Source organism: Equus quagga, chromosome 13 (genome assembly GCF_021613505.1).
Source record: "Equus quagga isolate Etosha38 chromosome 13, UCLA_HA_Equagga_1.0, whole genome shotgun sequence".
In the NCBI taxonomy this organism is placed as follows: domain Eukaryota; kingdom Metazoa; phylum Chordata; class Mammalia; order Perissodactyla; family Equidae; genus Equus; species Equus quagga.
In genome coordinates this window covers 97,526,419-97,551,308 of record NC_060279.1, presented here as the reverse complement: position 1 = coordinate 97,551,308, position 24,890 = coordinate 97,526,419, and the positions used below count along the sequence as shown (strand labels likewise).

General features: G+C 42.2%; 1 protein-coding gene and 1 pseudogene across 4 annotated transcripts; one reads left to right on the top strand and one right to left on the bottom strand.

Moving 5' to 3' along the window:
* The first annotated feature begins 3,958 nt into the window (after window positions 1-3,958).
* Window positions 3,959-20,094, top strand: LOC124250901 (zinc finger protein 546). Of its 4 annotated transcripts, XM_046683189.1 has the most exons (5): window positions 3,960-4,033; window positions 8,451-8,526; window positions 9,882-10,008; window positions 11,088-11,183; window positions 14,580-20,094. In XM_046683189.1, the coding sequence occupies exons 2-5, from the start codon at window positions 8,518-8,520 to the stop codon at window positions 16,694-16,696; spliced, it is 2,349 nt and encodes a 782-aa protein (XP_046539145.1). In that variant the 5' UTR covers window positions 3,960-4,033; window positions 8,451-8,517; the 3' UTR covers window positions 16,697-20,094. The 4 variants fall into 4 exon arrangements, with proteins under 4 accessions (XP_046539146.1, XP_046539145.1, XP_046539147.1 ...); XM_046683190.1 differs by lacking the exon at window positions 8,451-8,526 and having other exon boundaries at window positions 3,959-4,033; XM_046683191.1 differs by lacking the exons at window positions 3,960-4,033; window positions 8,451-8,526 and adding an exon at window positions 13,243-13,395 and having other exon boundaries at window positions 9,990-10,008.
* Window positions 20,095-23,790: 3,696 nt separating this feature from the next.
* Window positions 23,791-24,284, bottom strand: LOC124249726 (thioredoxin, mitochondrial-like; annotated as a pseudogene).
* Window positions 24,285-24,890: the final 606 nt, after the last annotated feature.

The window sequence follows — 24,890 nt, the reverse complement described above, 5'->3', positions numbered from 1 at the left end:
CTCTAGGGTTTTCGAGTCATTTTTACATTTGCCCTGACCCCTCATCCAAGTTAAAGCTCCCGGAGAATCTTGGAGAAGATCTGGAGAGCCCGAGGCGGAGACCATTTGTTTTCTCTAACCATCCTCATGACACTTTACGGGGCCTTTCTCCATTTCCTTTAGGTCAAATGACCCCAAAAAACTAGGCAAGAGTGACCTTGGTTAATACAATTTCTCCAGGGGTTCAAGGCCTCCGGAGCAGCGCTCTGCATTTCAAAGTCACTTTCTGCATTTTGAAAGTAAGCAAGGGGCCGAGACCAGTGGGAGCAGAAGCTGCCACAAGAATAACGTTACAATTAACTACATGTGTTACGTCAGCGCCCTCCAGCCGCAGACCCCAGGAACACGCCTGTAGCTGAATAAACTGGGGTTAGTGCTTACAACAAGGAGGGACACACACCAGGGGAAACTGCTGGGCGTCTCAGGAAGAGGGTGTTAGAAAAGACTTATTCAAGTTTTTGGGGTTGTGTTAGGTGATTTGGGGCGAGTTTCAGGAAGCAGGACTTTGCTCTGGGTTGGATGCTGTCAGGAAGCAAGAGGAATTTTATGACGATCGGACAGTCATCAATCTTACCCATAGTGAAGGCAGACCAGAGTGAGGAGGCTAAAGCTGTGACTGGTAAGAAGCAGGGGCCACCCACATTAGTGGGGGGAGGGGGCTTGGGGTATATTGTGTGGGTTGTCCAGAGACCTTGTTTTTGTCTGTGCTTAGACAAAATTATGAAGTGGCCTTGCTTCCTCTCCCTTCATTATGGTCTCAGAGTGACCTTGATCTGAGAGTTCTGTGAGATCGTTTATGTCCAACAGGAGCATAACGTGACCTAAATGTGAGCACCAGGCCGGCTTTCAACACCACTGAGGCCTACCTGTAAGTGTCAGACCAGTTCCTAGATGTCAGGGTTTCCGTTCTCAATTATATACTACTGTGTAAAGCGATTTGCTGAACAGCCTGGGCACTCTTACATCTTAAAAGTGGAATCTTTTTTTTTTTGGTGAGGAGGATTGGCCCTGAGCTAACATCTGTTGCCAATCTTCCTCTTTGTTTTTTTTCTCCCCAAAGCCCAGGTACACGATTGTATATCCTTCCTAGTTCTTCTATGTGGGATGTCACCACAGTATGGCTTGAAGAGCAGTGTGTAGGTCCACACCCAGGATCCCAACTGGCAAACCCTGGGGCTGGCAAACTAGAGCGTGTGAACTTAACCACTACACCACGGGGCCAGCCCCTTAGACGTGGAATCTTTAAAGCAAGTATTTTCCTGCCAAGGGAAATACAGATCTCTTTCCTCTGTTCCACTCTGCAAAGAAGAGGGGAAGAAAAAATTTAAATATATGTAAACCTTTTTGTTTATTTGTTAATTGTAAAAAATAACACATATAAAGGTGCCCAAAATAGAAATGTATAATGTAACAACTTATTATAAGTATAACACTTGTGTAAACATTATCCAAGGACCAGGGGGAGGTTTCCACTGAAACAGAAATTCCTACACCACTGTCCGCCCATAGGCAGTGACGATCCATTTTCTGAAGATATGTTTGCGATCACTGCAATAAAGGTTGCCCCCTGGCTTTATGCAGCAACACTGTGGACACATGTCCATCATCTCTAGCATTTTTGCAGGTTTCACGATTCTTTAGTAATATTTCCTTTGGGTACTACCCAGGATCAGTAAGCCTGTGTCAGATGAGATGACAGCGTGTGTACCATTAGGCAGTTAAAAATGACTGTTGATTTCGGAGTACCAATGCAGCAACATGCCAAGTGTCACCACAGTCCGCAGAGACCAGAAGCCATGTCATGATGGCACGGATCACACCACAGCCATCCCAGATGACTCAAACACTGTCTTCCACGTCAGCCTCAGAGGAAGCGGAGGAGAATGATAACTTTCAGCCAGAAGAACGCCGTGCTCAATGTCCTGATGGCCACATCTTTTTTTCACTTGGCCTCACAAATTATCTCTAAACATTACTTGGACATTTCACCTTTTCTTCAGGATCTTAAGGTGCATATACTGTCTTACGTGATGGGATAGGTGGCCCAAGTGGAGTCGCTCAGCACAGTGACTCCCGCTGAAGCAGGAAGCCATCAGGCCAGGCAGATGCTGGAACCCAGACACCTGCAAGGGACAGCAGGGTGGCACAACCCCCAGAAATGAGCCTGGCGACCTGAGTGGCCCAGTACCTGCTTATATTTATATCTATCGATACAGATAATTGTGAGTTCATACCATTACATCTAGTTTCAACCTAACATCACAAGGTTCATTCTTATTTTCTCCTTTTCCACATCTGAATTCCTTGCTCCGACAGCGAAAAACCTGGCTCCCATTGCCCTTAGCATATTTACTTACTTGATCAGCCCCCCTGAGTGTAACAAACTCCCATCACAGCTGCCGCCCCTCCCCCACGCAGATACTTTCCTCCCCCTACTTGGGTTCTGACCCTCACCACCTCCTACCTGACCCACAGGAATGTCCCCAATGCCCCTGTTTGGGCGCCAACACTCGATGCTAGGCGGTTCTCATACCCAGATGCCCTCTTCACCCAGCTTGGGCTCTGAAGTCGCATGCAGGGCAGTGCTCCTGTGTGGACACTCTCCTTACCCTGCTGAGAGTGACACAGCCATGCTGGTCCATCCCACCACTTGGAATGCCCCCTCGTGAGCTCTGTCACCATGCACCAAGCCACCCTCTGCACGAACACCTCCTTATCCTGCTCAGGCCCCCAAACCCTGCTCTGAGCCCATCTTATGACATTAGGAGTGAATTGTGCAGAAAAGGAAGGGAAGAGGAAGAGCAAAATGTGTTATAATTTGAAATACAGCAAGCCATTCTCTGATGGACTAAATGTGCACGGCCTTACACATGTCCCTTGCCTTGATGAGCCCAGGTTTTGTCTTCAGAACGTAGGACTAACAAAAGTCTGACCCACAATTCAGGACAGCTGACGCTAGTCGTGGGCTCACTATTCTCTGGCACACTGCCTTTGCAAGCAGAAAGCGATTTCCTCAGCCCAAGATTCTCAAACGGGTCCACCAAAGACCCCTAACAGCAGAGAAGAGTGGAAAAAATTCTTTCATATTCTAGCAAAGGTACTATGATTTGCATTTTTCTCTCTGAAAAAATTCATTTGATTCTATATAAAAAGACAAAATTATTTGGCAGATAAATTGCAAATCTTTGGGCCAAGTCTTCCAATAAAGCTGATGCTGCAAGAAGATGCAACATATTCTCTTCCCGCAGCAGAAGCATAGGCCTGTGGTTGCACGTGATCATACACACAATTCTACCGGCACCCACGATGTTCCAACCCAAATACTCAAAATCCCACACCCCCGCCTTCCTACAGCCTTGCCTGCGCCCGGCCACTCAACGATCCCAGTGGCACAACGACCCACACGCCCACACCATCACACACATATCACCACGCTCACGGTCCAGCACAGCCACAATCTCCCACCGAGCCCGTCACCTCACTGCTCACAGCCACGCATCACACTCCCAGGGTACTTTCTGTGGCCTCCCTACCGTCAGATGCCATCTCGCACCCACAGCATTGCACACACGCAGAACAGCCAGAGAGGCGCAGTCAGTCCCCTCCCTCACAGTGACACACGCACGCTCTCAGGACAGGCACCTATTCTTTAAAATACACATATAAGGCTCCTGCTGTGTACCAGACGCCACCCAAGCGCCGGGACTACCTCAGGGGAAGAACTGGACCGCCGAGCCCGTCCCCGCGTGCGACCCCGAGGCCGAGCGCATGCGCTCTGGGGAGGCTGGCACAGCCGGTCCCTGGGAGCCGGGCTGGAGCCGCCAGTCCCGCGTGCGCATGCGCATTCGCAGCCCAAGTCCACTGGCTTCCGGCTACGGACTACATTTCCCAGAAGCCCCAGGGGCAGAGTTAGCCGCGACCCAGGGCCCTCTGCCTGTGTTCTGGGTGTTCAGCTGCCGCAGGTGAATTGGCCGCAGCCGCAGCGGGGGAAGAGGTGGGTGCTAGGTGAGGCGGCGCCCGCCTCGTGGGGGTGGAGGTGGGGACGGGCTGCTGCCCAAAGTCTGGAGCCCTGGGCGCGTCGTGCCTGGAGCCGCAGGCCTGTGTGCGCGTGAGGAGCAGACGAGGGGGAGTGTGTGATTGAGTGTGACGGGGGGCGGGTGTGTGTGTGATTGAGTGTGACAGGGGGTGTGTGTGTGATTGAGTGTGACAGGCGGGGTGTGTGTGTGGGATTGAATGTGACAGGCGGGGCGTGTGTGGGATTGAGTGTGACAGGCGGGGTGTGTGTGAGATTGAGTGTGACAGGCGAGTGTGTGTGGTTGTCCTACTGTTACCACATATGTTGAACCAGTTTGCTTCCAGATTTTAAAATATTTTAAAATTGGACTTAGATTTATTGTATACTTAAGACTATGGAATTAATGCTCATTTTTTGCAAAAAGCATCAGTTATTCAGTTATGTTGCATGAGAGACTTATGAAGAAGAAAGTTAAAAGAGCCTCAGCATCACTATTAATCTTTTGGGGAGGCGTAATTCAGCAGAATTTTTCTGTGCACCTCTATATGTATGGGGGGGGTGTGTGTTTCTGCAGAATAGAAATTGTACTAATTGTACTAATGGAACATACAAAGGACAGACACTTGCCAAATCCTGTTTAGAAAAAGTAATTCTACCTAACCATAGGTTTCTCATACTTCCATGAATATAGGAGGAAGAAGAAAGTGCCAATAAACCCCTGTAATTGGATAAACCTTCTCGGTATTTACCCCTTTTAGGGTTATACGAATCACTTGAGAGAATTATTATGGCAAAATTTATCAAATAAGATAGGCCTTCAAGATTACACTTTTTTTAGATTAAGGCTGCACTCACAGGACATAGCAATACCCTCTCCTACCCAAGTACCTTTTGAAGCTCCCTTATGCAAAGAACATTTTGTAAGACAGATTTGTAATACTAGAACGCAGAATAAGACGGTAATAACTGTAAATATTCATGTATTCATGCAAATCTTTCCATCGGACAGGAGAATAAGATTGAACCTCTTATTAAAGTTCTCCTTTTTGATGCCTCATTAGATCCTCTTGGCTAGTTTTATGTTGAAGAAGGGTGTCCTCTCTTTGACAACTGTGGAGACAAGGCGAGATTTCCTGCTTAGCTTTCTGAGAGTCTCTTTTGCCACTGTTAAAAATAATTTCACTTCCAAAGTTTGGCTCTAAAATATTTTAAATGTCATTATAAAACAGAGTAAACATGAGACTCAAATTTGATTGCAAAAAAAGAAGCAGTAAAAAATAATTTTATTTAGTAACAGTGGAATAAAGGACGTGGAATGTCCTTTATGTTAATAATACTATCTGACTCTTATTAAGGAATTACATGTCATTAAGCGGTATATATGTAATAACTCAGTCTTCGTGACAACTGGATGACATAGGTGCTGTTCTTAACCCTAGTTTATCAGTAAACTAACTGAAAAGTTAGTGGCTGTCGCATTCTGAAAGTCTAACAACAGAGTCCGGTATTAATGAAATTACAATCGCTCCCATAATCTTACATCTTTTTAAATTTGCCTGTATCAGTCAGTAATTCACCGTGAATGTCTTTCTCCAACAATAAATATGGGCCAATGTAATCCGTATGAATAAGGCCTTAGTGTGCCGTCATAACTGACCATAATTTGTATCACCTGTTGACTCCTGTGGCTGTTTATATTTGTAATATTTGCTTATTCTGAGTTGTTACATGATAAACATCTTATGTCTATATCTTAATGTGCTTTTATAGCCATTTCCTAAGAAAAACTGCCTAAAAATGGAATTTTAGTCAGATATCAGACATAAGGAGGGGCCGGCTAGGTGGCATAGTGGTTAAGTTTCTTCTGCACTCTGCTTTGGTGGCCTGGGGTTTGCAGGTTCGGATCCCGGACATGGACCTAGCACTGTTGGTCAAGCCATGCTGTGGCAGCATCCCACATAAAGTAGAGGAAGATTGGCACAGACGTCAGCTCAGTGACAATCTTCCTCACCAAAAAAAAAAAAAAAAAAAAAAATCAGACATAAGGACACATAGTATGCTGGGTCTTATGATAGAACTGTATTCTGAACTCAGGGGAACTCTGTGGCAATAAATGGATTTTATGCTTCATACCAGTGCTGCCATACCACATACAGATATATCTTCTCTATCTCTATTCTCCAGTATGGTAGCTGCTAGCCACATGAGGCTACTGAGCACCTGAAATGTGGCTAGTGCCACTGAGGAACTGAACTTTTAATTTTCTTTAATTTTCCTTAATTTCAATTTGGGTTTATCTAGCCCTGTGCGGCTCTTGGCCCTCATATTGGATAGCACAACTTCATACCTCGCAGTTTTTATTCTGACGATGTTAGATTGAAAGTGAGATTAATGGGACGAGATTATTCAGCAGCAGTTTGGAGGGTCTCGGCACTGAAAGAGCAGTTTCAGAGCAAAATAAACTGCCCGGAACACATCTGTCAGGAGCACGCGAAAGGAAGCCTCGTGGAGGCCAGGATCTGTCCCTACGAGACACTGCCGTACATTCATAGACAGGACGTATACAAAAAATCAGAGAGCAGTTCAGGTGGGAGGAGCTAACGGAGAAAAAGACGTTCAATAAAAATATAACAGCTGAGTTTAGATTGTCTTGAGCTTTTTCTCCAAGTTAAGAGAATTGTTTAAAAGAGGAAGAGCTTTCTCTGAAAAAAAAAAAATGAAAGAAATACATATATATGCCTCTGTGTATATTTAAAATTGTTTTAAAAATTATGGATTATACTTAAGCAAAAAGAATATCAAAAATATGTAGATCAGCAGTTTGGACATAGGGATATATAACTTTCTGGACTTTCTCTGTCTTGATGTCTGCCTGTCTGTCTTTCACTCTTTCTTTCTTTTTTTTTTTTAAAGATTTTATTTTTTTCCTTTTTCTCCCCAAAGCCCCCCGGTACATAGTTGTATATTCTTTGTTGTGGGTTCTTCTAGTTGTGGCATGTGGGACGCTGCCTCAGCGTGGTCTGATGAGCAGTGCCATGTCCGCGCCCAGGATTCGAACCAACAAAACACTGGGCCGCCTGCAGCGGAGCGCGCGAACTTAACCACTCGGCCACGGGGCCAGCCCCGTCTTTCACTCTTTCTTTCTATATACGTGTGTGTGTATTTTTCACAAATGTAATCATATTGTATATTCTGTTTTTTTAAGCTGATTTTTCTGTTTACAGTATATCCTGAATATTTTCTATATCCTTTAAATATTTTCTCCAGTTTAGCACAGTACTTAATATCTTCTTAATAGTTCATTACCTAGGTGGTCTGTCATTTACGTAACCAGTGAGCTAGTGCTGGACTCAGAATGCTGACCACTCCCTTCTCCGCATACATCTTAATACACATTTACAGTCATTTTCTTTGGACAGAGTCTCAGAAATAGGTTTGTATGGTTAAATTCCTTCACATTCTTCTATATGCCCTCCTGAAAGGTTGCACACATCCATACCAGCTACAAAATATCCATTTCCCCGGGACCTCGTTCATAAGGCATAGCATCAGTCTTCTAAATCTGCCAGTTTAAGAACTGTCAACTCATATTTCCTTATTTCTTTAACAAGTATCTCCCGAATGGCATTGAAACTTAGTAACTTTGGTGGAGGGTATGTTGTTATTTCTTAGCGCATTACCTGTGCTCAAGTTTCACTCAGAGGAAGAAATCCTGGGATTCAGAGGAAGAAGCCAGAGTTGAGAGAGAATTGGCTCGAATTCACACCTCTGCAGCCTTGATGTTGAGAGATGGGGGTGGTCGGTGACTTCCTGCAGGAAAGCAGACAGATGATCCTGCTTAGGAAATAGGAGTTGGTTGGGAACAGAGCCCAGAGGGTGCTGGGAGCTGTAGTTCTGGCCAGGGAAGGAGCTCACGTGGGCAAGTGCATTTTGCAGTGGGAAATGTCACCTGCTCTTTTCTGCCTGTGTGTCTGTGGAGTCCAGATACATACCTGAGCCATCAAAGACATTTGGACTTGGATGGGGCGGCCTCTTCTCGGCTCTAGAGGGTGGATGTGGATGGAAGAGGATCTGCTCAGGGCAGGACTTGACAGTTTGGTCCCAGCTACAGATCAGCATCATCAGAAATTGGGGTGGGCCAGAGACCCTTCTGCTGGAGTTCCTGGTCTGGCTTCATGCAGGAGGCCTCTGCTCTGTGTCTAGACTCGCACAGGTGGTTCTCCGTGGCCTAGGGAGGGTTTGGCTTTATCCAAACTCCCTCTTATCTCTCCTGATTGGTATATGAGGCACTGTGGGAATGGAAATAGAAAGAAGGCAAAACACAGTAATATTACCTTAAGTCGCTTTGGGATTTCTGAGACACGCCTGGTCTCAAAGCCTCTCGTCCCTCCCCCAGCCCTGGCTTCTCTGGACTCTGCTTCTCCTCCGGAGGAAGCCCAAAGAGGACTGACAGTTCTAGAACTATGGATCATGTAAGTTTGCATTTCTCCTCCTTGAAATGATGTGGTTTTGAGTTCCTGTGAGCATTTTCATGACCCTGAGACCTCTTTCCTGACACAACCCTATTGCGGAACCTGCTCCCTGTTGCTCCAGTCCAAGTGAAGGATGCCGCCCCACAACCTAGCATCCTCCTCGTTCACCCCTCTTGCCTCTTACCTGTGTTCACCTGCCCATCACCTCTGCATGTGCCCAGTCTCTCTCAGGAGCATTGATGGAGCAGTGAAAGGTGAAGTCCCTTGAGGGAACTATTTGAACTTCCCTCCTTAGAGTCATGATTCCGTGACGCAGAGATGATGGTCCCATTAGCCTCCTGAGTTTTGCAGGTTGATGAGATGGAAGTCAGTGTCGAGTGTCTGCATGTGGTGAGAGCATATACTTTGAGAGGCTTAGACACTGGATTGGAGTGTGAGGCCTGCATATGGGGACGTCAGGGATCGAGCCGGGGGGTCCCCAGAGGGACGAACAACCAGACCAAGTCGGTTTTGTGATTGGGGAGGTTATGCTGGTCTCCAATGATGTCATTGTCATTGTGGATCATCCTACATCAGCATCCTCTGGCTCAGGATCCAGACAAGTGTTCCTGAGGGACGATGGTGGGAGCAGGTAGGAAGACCCTCCGGATCCCTAATGAGGGATGAAAATAGGCTCACAGGATTGGGGGAGACCACAGACATTTTGTCCAACCTAAATGCCTAAAGATGAAAAAAGGATTAGTCTGATATATCCACAAGATGGATGACTAGCCAGCCAATAAATAAATTAGCTCAAGACTTTGTCACCTTACAACAAGGGAGAATGCTTGGGACGTTATCTTGCATAATGGTGAACCTGAGTTTTGATGAAATCAAATGTCAGTCAAGTCCTATTTTCTAAGACAGAGATTTCAGAGTAGTTTTGGGGAAAAACAATTCATTACTTCTCTTTTTTGAATTCCTTGAAAGGAAAAATAGAGTGGAACTCACATTTATTCAGAACTTAAAATGCAGGCAGAGTGCTTATTTAGATGGTTTCATTTCACTGGGAAACTTTGCTTATTTTATTCATTTATTCATTTTATTCATTTATTTTATTCATTTATTCATCCAGACCCTCGGATGATTATGGTATCCCACGGTATACAGACATTTTGTTTGTCCCAGCAGTGTTCTTTAAAAGCATGTAGGTACCCCACTTTAGAAAGACTAATTTCCTTATTCTTCCCTACATGTCACAGGCTTGACCCCCAGTTTACTTGCTATGTTGCCACTTTCCTGCAGTTTTCCACCTGGAAAATACAATTAAAATACATGTAAAACAATGTTTGTAATACGTGGGTCTGTCATTTCAGATGTCCTTGGCGTTCGGGGACGTGGCCATAGACCTCTCTCAGGAGGAGTGGGCGTGCCTGGACCCCGCGCAGAGGGCCTTGTACAGGGACGTGATGCTGGAGAACTACAGGAACCTGGCCTCGTTGGGTAAGGATGTCTGTGCAGATAATTCACAGTCTGCTTCTGGAATGTCAGTTTTCTCCTTTGTTGAATTTCAGAGGTCTGTTTTGAGAAACCAGCTGAATTTCTGCCCAGTTTGGAAAGAAATGGCTCGGGCATTATTGCACTGGAAATGGACACCTGCATTCAGCGCCTTCATCTTCCCCATCCCTGAGTGACTTTCGCTCTTCCCTCTGCCCCTTCCTGCAATTGCCTGTTTTTCCAAGTGATTCCCAGATTTGGGTTCTACAGCATTTTCAGAGAAGCCGGGTTTCATATAATGTCTACGCTCGGAATTTCTATAGCTGCTCTGGGTTCACGTCGGGCCCGTCTGCAGAGAGATGAGCTGGTCTCCGGGTTCTGGCTTTCTGTGATCATCAGAAGAGCCTCTGTGGTTTATATGGTGGTGGGTTGGGTTAACAATATCCACTTAAAATTCAGGCAAACACATCCCATTCTAGAAGAGACATGTTCCCTTTAACCTACTTTATGATTGAAAGTTCTAGTCTGTGAATTTTGCTTTGGCACTGAAAGAATTTTGAGGAAGAATCTGGATGTGTTTTGGGAAACTCAGTATTTTTCTTTCAACACAATAGTAACAACAACAAAAATAATACTATGTACTGGGTATCCTTTTAAATCCTTGCAAATATTGATTCATTTAATTCTCCTAACAGCTCTGTGAATTAGATAACATCAGCCGCATTTTTCATTTGATAAGAGTACAGCACACGGAGGGTAAGTGACTTTTCAAGGTCACACTGCTGGTAGGTGGCAGAGGATTTGAACCCAGGCTGAAAGGCTCCAGAGTCTGTTCTCAACCCTGGTCTATACGCCTTTAAAAGCAGAGCAGACCTTTGCCCTCCCCATCTGGCCTGTTTAGTCCTATGATCATGAGTCCATCTAAATGTCAATATTCTTCAGGGACCTTTTTCATTTCCTCAAGTACCATTTTGACCTACAGTTTAATATAAATATAACCAAATCTGAATTAAGTCATTTTGAGCTCACTGTTTTTAATTTTTGTTCTTGTTCTAAATCATGTGGCATTTCTGTCTTATGAGCAGGATGGTCCATTCCTAAGCCAGATGTGATCACTTTCCTGGAGCAAGACAAAGAGCCCTGGATGGTAATGAGGGAAGGGACAAGAAGCTGGTGCTCAGGTGAGTGGTGGCAGATCAGGCCGGGGGACGCCACCCCAGGTTAGAGCACACCACATCAGGGGAGGCACGCCCCTGAGAGGCTGTCTGCAGAGCTCCCTTCAAAGGCCCAAGGCCTGTGCAGAAAAGGCCTGAGACCTGGAAAACACTAAGGTCCTCTCAAGAGGAGCTACCAAAGGCACTTCCGCTTCACCCCTAGTGCTCTGCTCCTTGTTTCTCTTCTGTTTCCCTCCTCCCACTGCAAAGAGGGGACTGTTTTCTTTCATCCCCATTGACAACCATTTTACCTATCTTTCCAAGTCCTCTTGTACAGTTACACTTATATTCGTTTCTCCATTGCCTAAAATTATTGTATTCAACACAAATTTCCTGTTTAGTTGAAACCAGGCACTGTGCTAGAGTCTAGGCGCTATTGACACAGGTTCCCGCTGTCATGGAGGTGTCGATATTGTAGTAACGGGGACGCATAATTAACAAACAGACAGATAAGGTAATATTAGGTTGTGATATGTGTTGTGAAGAAAATTAAGCAGAGGAAGGAGACAGAATGCTGGAGGGTCATGGGGCTGATTGAGATGCTCTCAACAAAGGCTGTTCTGAGCAGAGACACAAAGTAAGGCCTCAGGCCACGTGAATGTTGAGGAGGAGCATTCCAGGCAGAGGAAACAGCCAGTGGAGAGGTGGAGATCATCTGTGTTTATTCCCCAACCATATTATACAGCCGATTTGAACATTCTTGTACCATCACTTGTGCGTTCGTATGTTTTCATTTCTCTCGGGAATATGTAGAAGTGGAATTGGTGAGTACAGGGCAGGTGCATTTTCTTAATCATATGTATTGAGGCATAATTTAGATAATATAAAATGCATCCATTTTCAGGGCCAAGTACGATAACTTTTTAAAAGTTTCATTAATGTATAAGTGGCATACAATAAACTGGACATATTTAAAGTGTACAGTTTGATAAGTTGACAGATGTATGTTGTGAAACTATTACACAATCAACATAATCAATAGATCCATCACCTGCAAAAATAGTTCCTTCCTCCTGCTGCTCTCCGCCCTCTCTGGGCAACCACCCGTCTGCTTTCTGTCACTGTGGATTAGTTTGCATTTTCTAGGATTTTGTATAAATGGAATCATACAGTGATTTTTTTGGTTTAGCTTCCTTCCCTCAGCATGATTATTTTAAGATTCATTCACGTTGTTGTATGTATCAATAGTTCATCCTTTTTTTATTGCCGAGTAGTATTTTATTGTGTGGATATGCCACAATTTGTTTATCTGTTTACCTGTTGATGGACATTGAATTATTTCCAGTTTGGGAGTATTATATAAATAAAGCTGATATAAACGTTCACCTACAAGTCTTTGTATAGATATATGCTTTCATTTATCTTGGGTAAATATCTGGGAAGGAATGGGTAGCCCATTCAGTAAATATATGTTTAAAGTTTTAAGAAACTGCCACACTGTTTTCCAAAGTGGTTGTACCATTTTACCTGCCCAGCAGAAGAAGAGGAGAATTCTGTTTCTTCCACATCCTTGCCAGCACTTGGTGTGGTCAGTCTTGTTAATTTTAGCAGTACTAATCGGTGTGCAGGGGTATCATATTGTGGTTTTGATTTTCATTTCTCGAATGCCTAATGATGTTGAGCAACTTTTCATGGCTTAATTTCTTCTCATTCATATATCTTCTTTGGTGAAGTTTATTAGAATCTTTTGCCCGTTTTCTAATTGAGTCATTCGTTTCCTTATTGTTGAGTTTTGAGAATCCCTTATGTATTCTGGGTACAAGTCCTTTATCAGATGTATGATTTGCAAATCTTTCCTCCCGTTATGTGGCTTGTCGTTTCATTCTCTGAACAGCGTCTTTTGAACGGCGTCAGCTCTTCATTTGATTAAGTCCAATTTCTCACTTTTTTCTTGTATGGATTGTGCTTTCAGTATCATATCTAAGGAATCTTTGCCAAACCCAAGGTTACAAAGCTATTCTCCTATGTTTTCTTGTAGAATTCTTATGGTTTTAGGTTTTTACATTTGTGTGTCAATTGTACACAGACTCTTCCAGAAACCTGAAGAGGAGGGAATATTTTCCAGCTCATTCTACAAGCCCAGCCTTACTCTGATACCAAAACCAGACAAAGACATTATGAGAAAAGAGACCTACAAATCAATATCCTTCATAAACACAGATGCGAAAATTCTAAACAGGTATAGGAAAATACACAGAACAACAAGTGAGAAAATTAGTGAGTCTGTGGCTGGGAAAAGCCACAGAACTAAGTGCTGGAATCTGGAGCCAAGAATGTGGACTGACTGAGATGTGGTCAGTCGGGCTGGCCTTTCTGAGGAAGTGACCTTTAACCTGAGGCCTGAAGAGTGAGAAGGAGCCGCCATACAAAGAACTAAAGTCAGAGAATTCCTGGGAGAGGGGGCAGCCTGTGAAAAGCCTTAAGATATAGAAAAAGTTGTGGCACATTATAGGATCCAAAAGGATGCATTGTGATAGGAGATTGAGAACAAAGATGACAGTGGCTTGAACAGGTCTTACAGATAAGCAAGATAATATGGTGGTAATATGTTTGTCTGTGGTAAGATGTTCAGATTTCATTCTAGGGGTAAAGAGAAACCTTTGGGAAAAGAATTAGGTACAGATCTGCATCAAAATCATCTGATGAAAAAGATTAAATATGCGGCTATCCAGGACTGTTTCTATAGATTTTGATTCTGTCTGTCTGGGTTGGTGCCTGAACAGCAGCATACGGAAGGAACTCCCCTAGGTCCATCCTAAGTTGGAGGACGCTGACTTGACTTGTTCCTCTAATCACCTGTTTTACCCTCTTTTAAAGTTACATCATTTTCTGAGGTCTTTCTGTCTTCTTTCAAATTGTATTACAATAACTTAGGGGTCTCTAAGCCAGGATCCAGCAAACGATGGCCTGGGGGCCAAGTATTTCACCATCACCTTTTGTATGGCTCACAGGCCAACACTGGGTTTTCTGTTTTTAAGTGGTTGAAAAAAAAATCAAAAGAAGAATATTTTTGTGATGCATAAACATTTTATGACATTCAAATTTCAGTGTCCATAAACAAAGTATTATAACACAACTACACTCGTTAAATTACATATTATCTATGGCTGCCTTTGTGCTGTAGCAGCAGGGCTGAGTAATTGTGACAAAGACCACATCCCCTACGAGGCCAGAAATTTTTACTATCTGGCCTTTCACAGAAAAAGTTTGCTGACTCCTGCTCTGTATCTTTACTTCTAATGTGTGTTATTTTTAGTTTATCTTTTATTTCTACTATGAGATGCAACTCCTCATTCCACCCCCACAGAGAAAAATTGCATTACAGCATTTGTTTCCTTTTTGCTTTTTTTTTTTTTTCCCCAGATTTGGAGTCTAAGTATGTCACTGAGAAGTTATTTCCAGACAAGGATGTTTGTGAAATATATCTATCTCAATTGCAGACAGTGGAAAAAGGTAAAACCTACATCCATGAGGACACCATTTTCAGAAATGCTTTGCAGTGTAAACGTGAATTTGAGAGACGAGAACATCATCAGATGGGATGCATCAGTCAAGTGATAATCCAAAAACATATATCTCTTCCTCTGCCTCAGAAAATTCATGCTGGAGAGAAATCGTATGAATGTAAGGAATGTAGGAAGGCTTTCAGACAACAGTCATACCTTATTCAACATCTGAGGATTCATACCGGTGAGAGACCCTATAAATGTAAGGAATGTGGGAAGGCCTTTTGTCGTGTGGGAGACCTTAGAGTACATCAGACAATTCACGCCGGGGAGAGACCCTATGAATGTAATGATTGTGGGAAGACCTTTAGACTTCATTACCACCTTACGGAACATCAGAGGATACATTCTGGTGTGAAACCCTATGAGTGTAAGGAATGTGGGAAGGCCTTTAGTCGTGTTAGAGACCTTAGAGTACATGAGACAATTCATGCTGGACAGAGGCCTTATGAATGTAAGGAATGCGGGAAGGCCTTTAGACTTCATTACCAACTGACTGAACATCAGAGAATTCACACTGGTGAGAGACCTTATGAATGTAAGATCTGTGGAAAGACCTTTAGGGTACAACGACATATTAGTCAACATCAGAAAATTCATACTGGTGTAAAACCCTATAAATGTAATGAATGTGGGAAGGCCTTTAGTCATGGCTCATACCTTGTTCAACATCAGAAAATTCACACTGGTGAGAAACCCTATGAATGTAAAGAATGTGGTAAGTCCTTTAGTTTTCATGCAGAACTTACTCGACATCATCGAATTCATACTGGTGAGAAACCCTATGAATGTAAAGAATGTGGCAAAGCCTTTCGTCTTCAAACAGAACTTACCCGGCATCATAGAATTCATACTGGTGAGAAGCCCTATGAATGTAAGGAATGTGGGAAGGCCTTTATTTGTGGCTATCAACTTACTTTACATCTGAGAGCTCATACTGGTGAGATCCCCTATGAATGTAAGGAATGTGGGAAAACCTTCAGCAGTCGCTATCATCTTACTCAACATCATAGAATTCATACTGGTGAGAAACCCTATGGATGTAAAGAATGTGGGAAAGCCTTTCGTCTTCAAGCAGAACTTACCCGACATCACAGAATTCATACTTGTGAGAAACCCTATGAATGTAAGGAATGTGGGAAGGCCTTTATTCGCAGCAACCAACTTATTTCACACCAGCGAATTCACACCAATGAGAATACTTACGAATGTAAGGAATGTGGGAAGATTTTCAGTCGTCGCTATAATCTCACTCAACATTATAAAATTCATACTGGAGAAAAACCCTATAAATGTAAAGAATGTGGAAAGGCCTTTCGCTTTCAAACAGAACTTACTCAGCATCACAGAATTCATACTGGCGAAAAACCCTATAAGTGTCAGGAATGTGGGAAAGCCTTTATTCGTAGCAATCATCTTACTCAACATCACAGAATTCATACTGGTGAGAAACCCTATGAATGTAAGGACTGTGGGAAGACCTTTAGTCGTCACTATCATCTTACTCAACACCACAGAATCCACACTGGTGAGAAACCCTACATATGTAATGAATGTGGGAATGCTTTCATTTGTAGTTATCAACTTACCTTACATCAAAGAATTCACACGGGTGAGATTCCATATGAATGTAAGGAATGTGGGAAGACCTTTAGTCGTCGGTATCATCTTACTCAACATTTTAGACTTCATACCGGTGAGAAACCTTACGGATGTAAAGAATGTGGGAACGCCTTTCGTCTTCAAGCAGAACTTACTCGACATCACACCATTCATACCGGTGAGAAACCCTATAAATGTAAAGAATGTGGGAAGGCCTTTAGTGTTAATTCAGAACTGACTCGACATCACAGAATTCATACCGGTGAGAAACCCTATAAATGTAAAGAATGTGGGAAGGCCTTTAATCGTAGTGATCAACTTACTTTACATCAGAGAAATCATATTAGTGAGGCTACTCTATGCGTAATGTGAAGAAGATAGAATGGCCCTTAGAAAATGCCTTTTATAACAGTGAACTCATCATTTAAGAAATTTTTGACTTGTTAGGGGAATCCCTTTTGTTTCATGCTCAAAACTTAACAGCAATAGTTTTATACTATATATATTGATTGAAAGGGTTGATAGCATCACCCAGTCTTGGTGAAACATTAGCAGACTGATATTGCTACAGTGCATCTCAGACCAAGGCAAAGGATCTTCTCCCACCCCAACTTGGTTGTTGACCAACACTTCTATAAAATGCAATAAAATTGGATTATCAGAAAAATGAAATGGAAAGAAAAACAGATACATAATGAAAGCCCCCATTTTTTAATTATTGAATTTAATGGACATGAATTCACTCTGTCAGATTGCTGGAAGGGTTTCTAAACATTTGCTCTCAGTATCTGTACCTTAACTCCTTGCAGACCAGAAGCAACCATCTGTGACCAGCCTCAGTACGTGGACCACACTTTGTCTAGCATTGTAGCAGAGAATAATTCTGTTAATTCAGGGAGTGTGGGAAAAGACTTTAGCCACGGCACAGCTTTACTATAATTCTCATAATTCCACCTCCACCTGTGTGATATCTGGCAAAACACTTCTCCCCTCCGTGCCTCAGTTTTAAAATGGTGATAATAATACCTACCTAATAGTATTTTTTGTGAGAATGAAATGTTAATAAAAAATCCTTTAGAAAAGTATGTGTTCGATAAATATTGTTATTTTTATCATTACTGATATTATTAATGATTCACGTGAGAGGAAGACCCTACGAGTGTAAGGAATTTGTAAAAGTCTTCCATGACCTTTTACTCTTTACTTAAATTGAGATAATTAATTGTGGATAAAACCCAGTAAAAAGAAGTAAAATTCCGTTTCTAAAATCAGAACTCATCTCTGAAAACTACTGTGAGAGAGAAATCTCTAGAGTTGATAAGTGTGAAAATTATGAGTCAAGCTTTTGAAGAATCAAGGAGAGCTGTAATGCTTTTTCTTTTCATAATCCAAAAAGCAGACAAGTTAGTCTTCTTTTTTTTTGCCCAAAATTCATGATAAATTAGAAACAACCAAAAGACCACTGTCCATTTGAAAACAATTAAAAAAAAAAAGTACAGTGAACACTGGGATGCCCTCTCTATATTCGGTGATTGTTAATATATTGTCACATTTGGTTTGCTTCTATATAGTTTTTTACATATTTTTTTGCTATGGTGTTTGCATATAAATTGTAGACATCATGATATTTCACCTCTCTGTATCTAATCATGCAACTCCTAAGAATAAAGGGGGCCTCCTACTCAGTCACTGTATAACTTCATACTTATAAGGAAATTAATAATAATTCCATAATCTGTAATATTACAGATAGATACCAGTGCCTTAACCCAGCATGTCTGAGAGAATGTCTCTGGGAACCATGGTATTTAATGGTACTTGAAAAATGTTCTGTGGTCACAGGCTTATGAAGTTTTGAATATTAAATTTCTTCTAAGAAAATAATGCTTATTCTCAGGCTGTCAAAAGACTTGAGGGTCCTACACTAAGAAAATTTTCTTGACTGTGTTTATCCCAGTGTATCTTAAACTTTACTAAGGAAGTCCCATTCACAATACCTAACGCCTTTGGGATGGGAACCCACCGGAAAGGCTGCCCTAACCCAGAAAGAGTGACCTTCAGCAAGGACAATTCAGATAAAACAGCAGATGCTCAGCTATGTTGAGAAAGGACATGCGTGGTGTATTCTCTGCTGCTCACGTCTTCCTCTGCACTCAGCTGCTTGCCCTCTCAATGTAGGGCCGATATTTTTCTACAAAATTAAAAACCCGTTGGGCCCAGCTTTTTATATGAACGTGCCATAATGTATTTAAACCTTCTCTTATTGTTTCATGTTCCAGTTTCAACAGTTTTTCCCTAGTTCAGATGTCCTTCAGTGAATATCCTTGTCTGTGGTCATTGGTTTGTGTTAGCTAGAATTTCTCTAATTGCATACATGTGGAAGTAGGATTGCTCATATGTCATCTATTCTGTCAGTTATGTTAGATAGTGCTAAACTGATCACAGGTTATATACACTTCCCATTCTGCTAGATATTGCCAAATTGTTCTCTTAGACTCCTGTCAATACTCAGTTTGACAGGAATCCCCCTACCAAATTGAGTATTCCCATAGCATCACTTTAGATATATGTTTTAATATATATTTTCATAAATTTCAATTTCAGTTGAGCATTTTTTCAAACATGTTTCTTGGCCAATCATCATTCCTTTACTTTGACTTTCCTAGTCTGGACTTTCTCCATTATTGTTGTTCTGGTTTTTCTTTTTTTTCCTAATCGACTTGCATGTCATTCTGGATTCTTCGTTCGCTATACTGATGCAATCATTTTCTCCTACATTCAATATAGCATTAGTTATCTATCTACCAAACACTCATTCTCTTTTTATGAGACAGATTTCTAGGTTATAAATTATATAACCTGAAAATAAAATTTTATTTATTTTCCAATATTCATTACTTTATTTACTTTTCTGATTGCAATAGCTAGACTCCTCAGAACAAGGTTGAATATTATGGTGATTCAGGCATCAATTTCTCCAAATTGAATGGAAAATTTTGTGATGTTTAATCATTTACTATAATGTCCACTCTTTATTTGAAGATAAATTCTCTTTGTTGCCTCTATATAATTTCCTTCAATATGCGTAGGGGAGTGGAGGATGCCTACCTGTCTTGTAGTGACTGCTGAATTTTGTCTAAGGCCATTTTGTTATCTGTTGGCCTAATCTTATATTTTTCTCCTTAAATTTATTGATATGTTGATTTGTACTTATTAATGTCTTGAACTTTAAATATTTTTTGTAATATACTGTGATTTTTGTCATATTTCTGTAGTCCATCTGGTAATATTTTAATTAGAATTTTTCCATCTGTGGTCCTAGGTGAGGCAGTATTATAGTTCCCCTTTTCTTTTATTGATAAGCTTTTAGAATTGTAATGAACTGTTCTTTGGAAACTAGAAACAACGTGTCTTTAAGATACAATGAATTTTTAAATATTAACTTTCTATTTTATGACCTTGCTAAATAAACTTAGTCCTAGAAGGATTTATTTTTTATAGATTATACTTAGAGTTTTCTATAAACACAATCAAGACATCTGTGAAGACAGTTCCTTTTTAATTTTTATTTCTTTTACTTGCCTTCTTGCACAAGCTAGGACAGCGTTGAACAGAAGCACTCAGAGAGGACCTTGTTTCTGACCTCAGGGAAAAGCATTCAGTGTTTTATCATAAAGTGTTATGTTAGCTGCTCATTTCCCATAAATATCCTTTGTCAGATTGGGAAAGTTGGTGTTGAATTTTGTCAAATACATAAAAAGCGACTACTGACGTGATCTTTTGGTTTCTTTCCTTCTTTAATGTGGTGAATTACTTTGATTAATTTTAGAATGTCACACCAGCCTTGCATTCCTGGGTTATGCCCCACTTGGTCATGACTATATTGTCCTTTATATATATTGCTGAATTCTGTTTGCTAATTATTTTTTGGAGATTTTTGTGTGTATGTTATTGATATTGGCCTAATTTTTAAAATATCTTTCTCAGGTTTTAGTATCAGTGTTAAGTTGATGTCATAAAGTGAGATGAGAAGTATTCCTTCTTTCTCTCTTTTCTGAAAGAGATATTGTAAAATTCATATTATTTCTTTCTTAAATCTTGGGTCAGACTGCCGTTGAAACCATCTGAACCTGGAGTTTTCTTTGTGGGAAGGACTTATAGTTTCAAGGACAATATACTCCCCTAAATTGAATTTTCATATCACAATTTGTTTACATCACAAACAAATGAAAATGAAATTTAAAAGAGAAAAGTTGCATTTATAAAGAACATAAAATATGTAGGAATAAATTTAACAAAACACATGCAGGACCGCTACCTGAAAATTACACAGTTTTACTGACAGAAGCCAGAGAATATCTGAATACCTAAATAAATAAATGGAAAGACAGGCCGTAATCATGGATGAGAAGACCCAACAATGTTTAGAAGTCAGTTCTCAAATTGATCTATACATTCAGTGGAATCTAATCAAAATCCCAAAAGACATTTGTGTAGAAATTGCTAAGTTGATTATAAAACGTGGAAATACAAAGGACTCAGAATAGCTTAGATGATACTTCAAAGGAATTACAAAGCTGAGGGACTCGCACTACCTGAATTCAAGATTTACTGTGAAGCTAATCAAGACAATGTGGTATTGGTATAAGGATAAACAAATAGATAAATTAAACAAAACCAAGAAACAGACCTACACTACTTGTACAGTCATTTGCTTTTCCTAAAAAATTCCGAGGCAGTTCAATGAGAGACAGGAAAGTTCTTTCAACAAATGGTGCTGGAATAACTGAATAAATGTAGGGGGAAAGTTAACCTCAACCTATACCTTACACGATACACAAAAATTAAATTGAGGTGGATCACAGATATAAACAACTATAAAACTTCTAGAAGGTGGAACTTCAGTAAAACTAAACACATCTCATCAAAAGATACCATTAAGACAATGAAAGAGAAGTCATAGGCTGAACTAAAATATTTGCAATACATATATCCAAAAAAAGACTTCTGTCTAGCCTATCTAAAGAACTCATACAACTTAACAGGATGAAAATTAAAAACAAATATGCGCAAAAGATGTGAACAGACACTTCACGAAAGAAGGTATACAAACAGCCAATAAACATGAGAAATCCACAGCTTGAGTGTTTCAACCGTGTTAGCTTGGGGTGAGGATGGGGATGCAGATCAAGAGAGATCCTGGAAAGCGTTTTTGTTTATTACACTCTCAGGTCCCTGAGGAGAACACAGCGGGCCACGCAGGGTCACTCGGGAAGCACCAGGGTCACACACAAGGCAGAGGGAGAGGAGAACTGTGGGCAAGAACCTTTACTGTAGTTTCTGTGGGAAGAAATGACGAGGCAAGGTAGGCAGCCTTAGGATTTCTACTTTGAATAATTTCAGCAAGTTCGGGGAGTGGCCTGTGCCTGGTTGTCTGGTGCCTGGCCTTAGGGGCAATCAGGGCAGGCGGCTAGTGGCCTGGAGTATGAGAGTCCAATAAGGGAGGTGGTTAGGGGTGTGAACTGAACCAGCTGCTCAAGAATAGGAACTGAACCGGCCTCTAGCCAGGGTCTAAATTCTGGGACAACATTTACAAAAACTAAATATTATTATGATGAGTCATCAAGAAAAATGCAAATTAAAATCACAATAAGCAATTACAACATACCTCCCAGAATGGTTAAAATTTAAAAGACTGGCAACATCAAACGTTCCCAAGGATGTGGAGCAAGTGGAACTTTCATATATTACTTATGGGAGGATAAAATGGTGTGACCAAATGAAAAACTATTTGGCAGTTCTTAGAAAGTTAAACATAGATCTACCCTAGGATCTAATAATTTCTCTCCTGGGTATTTGTGCAAGAGAATTAAAAATATACACCTACAGAAAACTTGTTCAAGAAGGTTTATAGGAATTTTATACACAACCACAACTCGATGATGAAAAGACCACTCCCGGCTAGTCCATAGGCAACCACTCATCTGCTTTCCATCTCTATAGATTTCCCCACTCTGCATTTTGATATGAATGCAATCATATAATGTGTGGTCTTTTGTAACTTTTTTTTCCCACTTAGCATAATATTTTTCAAGGTTTATCCCAGTCATAGCATGTATCACTACTTAACTCCTTTTTACGGCCAAATGATATCCCATTGTATGGATATTCCACTGTATTAGTTGCAAGAGCCGCCATGACAAAGCACCACAGACAGGTGGCGTAAAGACCAGACGTGGATTTTCTCACAGTTGTGGAGGCTAAATGTCCAAGATGAAGGAGTCAGCAGGTGTTCCTTCGGAGGCCTCTCCCCTCAGCTTGTAGATGGCCGTCTTCTCCCGTGGGCTTCACGCACTCTTCCTCCTGTCTATGTGTGTGTCCTAATGTCTTCTTCTAAGGACACCAGTCCTACTGAATTAGGGCCCACCTTCATGGCCTCGTTTAACCTTAACTAGCTCTTTAAAGACCCTACCTCCAAATACAATCACATGGCACGTATTAGGGGTTAGCACTTCCACATACGAATTTTGGGGAGACAAATTCAGCCCACAGCAGCCATTTGTTTATCCATCCAGTGATGGACATTTAGTTTGCTTCCACATTTTGGCCACTGTGGATAATGCTGTTATAAAGATCTATTTACAAGTTTTATTATCTTTTTTTTCTTGACAGTGCAAACTCTAGTTTTATTGGTCTGGCTTGTTCACAGTTAAGCCTCCTGCGCAGAGAACCAAAGGGCCAGCTAATGGTGAGGGAAGGCAGTGTGTCGAGCCTTCCAGAATCAAGGGTCTGCCAGGGCTGCCCCAGCCCAGTGCGTGTTCTCCACCCTCTTGCCTGGGAGGCAAGAAGGGAGGGGCTCTTGGGGCAGGGGGTGGCCACAGGGTCATTTCAGTGCAGAGCCTGGGGTCTGTCCTTCACAGCAGGAGGTAGAAGGGATCACACAAAGTTCCACAAAATCAACAAAAAATGAGAGAATTATATTACTCTCACTTGTTTGGATTTCTTTTTTTTCCCCTTATTTTTATTTATTTTACAAAAGAGCAAGAGAAAAGAAAAATGCAGGCGGCAGATGAGCCAGGCACCAGGGTTCAGATCAGAAGGGACCAGGGAGATGAGGACCAAGCTGTTCATGCCACAACAGTAGCCCTGCAGGCTGCCCCGGGTGCTCTCCAAGCATCTTGGGAGAATGTGACGAGCCCTAGAGGGAGCAGACAACAGTGGGAAGACGGCTGTCCCCAGATCAGCGGCAGCACCACTCCTCTCTCTGGTGGCCACCCTGGGCAGTCAGCTGGGTTGAAAACACTCAGGGCTCCCGTGTTTGGAGGCCTGGTCTCCAAAGCATGGGCCCACAAGGGCCAGACAAAAAGGCGAGAAGGGCCAGCACAGAAGAGCTGACTTCTATCAGGGTCCCTCCCTGGACGACAGGGGCCCAGGTGGGCAGCGAAATCAGGACTCTTGCCCGCTTGTCAGCCAATCGGCTTCTTCAGGGAGGCCTCCAGCTGGTCCTTGAAGCCCACAAACTTGTCCACCACGTCCCTATTCTTGATGGCTGGCACAGTGGGAAGAGCCAACACTTCATATTCCATAGCGAAGTCTGTGTGGCCATCAGTATCCACCTTGGCCATCACCACCTTTCTGTGCTGCTTGGCCACCATCTTCTCTAACCTCGGTCCCAGGATCCTGCAGGGGCCCCACCACTGTGCATGGAAATCTGCCACCACTGGTGACTCACTGTTGATAACTCGGTCTTGAAACTCAGGTCCACTCTGGACGTTAAAGGTCATTGTAGAGACTCTGGTGGTGTATATTAACCAGGCTGGAGCCAGGGTTACTATCAAGCCATGAGGACTGCACTGTGGGGTCTGCCGGGCCCTGGAGGTGTGGGGTGCCCACTGACTCTGAGGGGCTTCCTGGAGGTGACAGAGACCAGGCACCTCCTCAGCAGAAGTTGCTGAGCCATCTTCCTGCAGTGTGAGCAGGAGGTTGCCGAGCCCAGCCCTCCCTGCCCATCCAGGGCACTCCTCCATTTACAAGTTTTGGTGTGGACATGTGTTTTCATTTCTCTTGGGTGTATATCCAAAAGTGGAATTGCTGGGTGATATGGAAACACTATGTTTAATCACTTGAGGAACTGCCAGACTTATCGTAAGTAACTGCACCATTTCACATTCCCACCAGCAGTGTGCGAGGCTTCCAGTTTCTCCATATCCTCACCAACACTTATTTTTATCTATTTTTTTTGCTAAGGAAGATTTGCCCTGAGCTAACATCTGTGCCAATCTTCCTCTATTTTGTATGTGGGTCCCCACCATAGCATGGCTGTGGATGAGTGGTTAGGTCCATGCCTGGGACTGAACCCCGGCCACCAAAGTGGAGTGTGCTGAACTTAACCACTAGCCCGGGGACCCAGCACCATCTAACTTTTTTATTCTAGTCATCCTAATGGGTGTGAAATAGTAACTCATTGTGGTTTTGATTTGCATTTCCCTGCTGGCTAATGATGTCAACCATCTTTTCATTTGTTTCTTGACCGTTTGTATATCTTCCTTCGAGGAATATTTATTCA

Bases quoted from the DNA above. Each gene is read 5' to 3' on its own strand.
- LOC124250901 (XM_046683189.1), top strand. The intron at 10,009-11,087 runs GTAAGGATGTCT...TCTTATGAGCAG, and splicing joins CAGGAACCTGGCCTCGTTGG to GATGGTCCATTCCTAAGCCA. The intron at 11,184-14,579 runs GTGAGTGGTGGC...TTTTTTCCCCAG, and splicing joins GACAAGAAGCTGGTGCTCAG to ATTTGGAGTCTAAGTATGTC.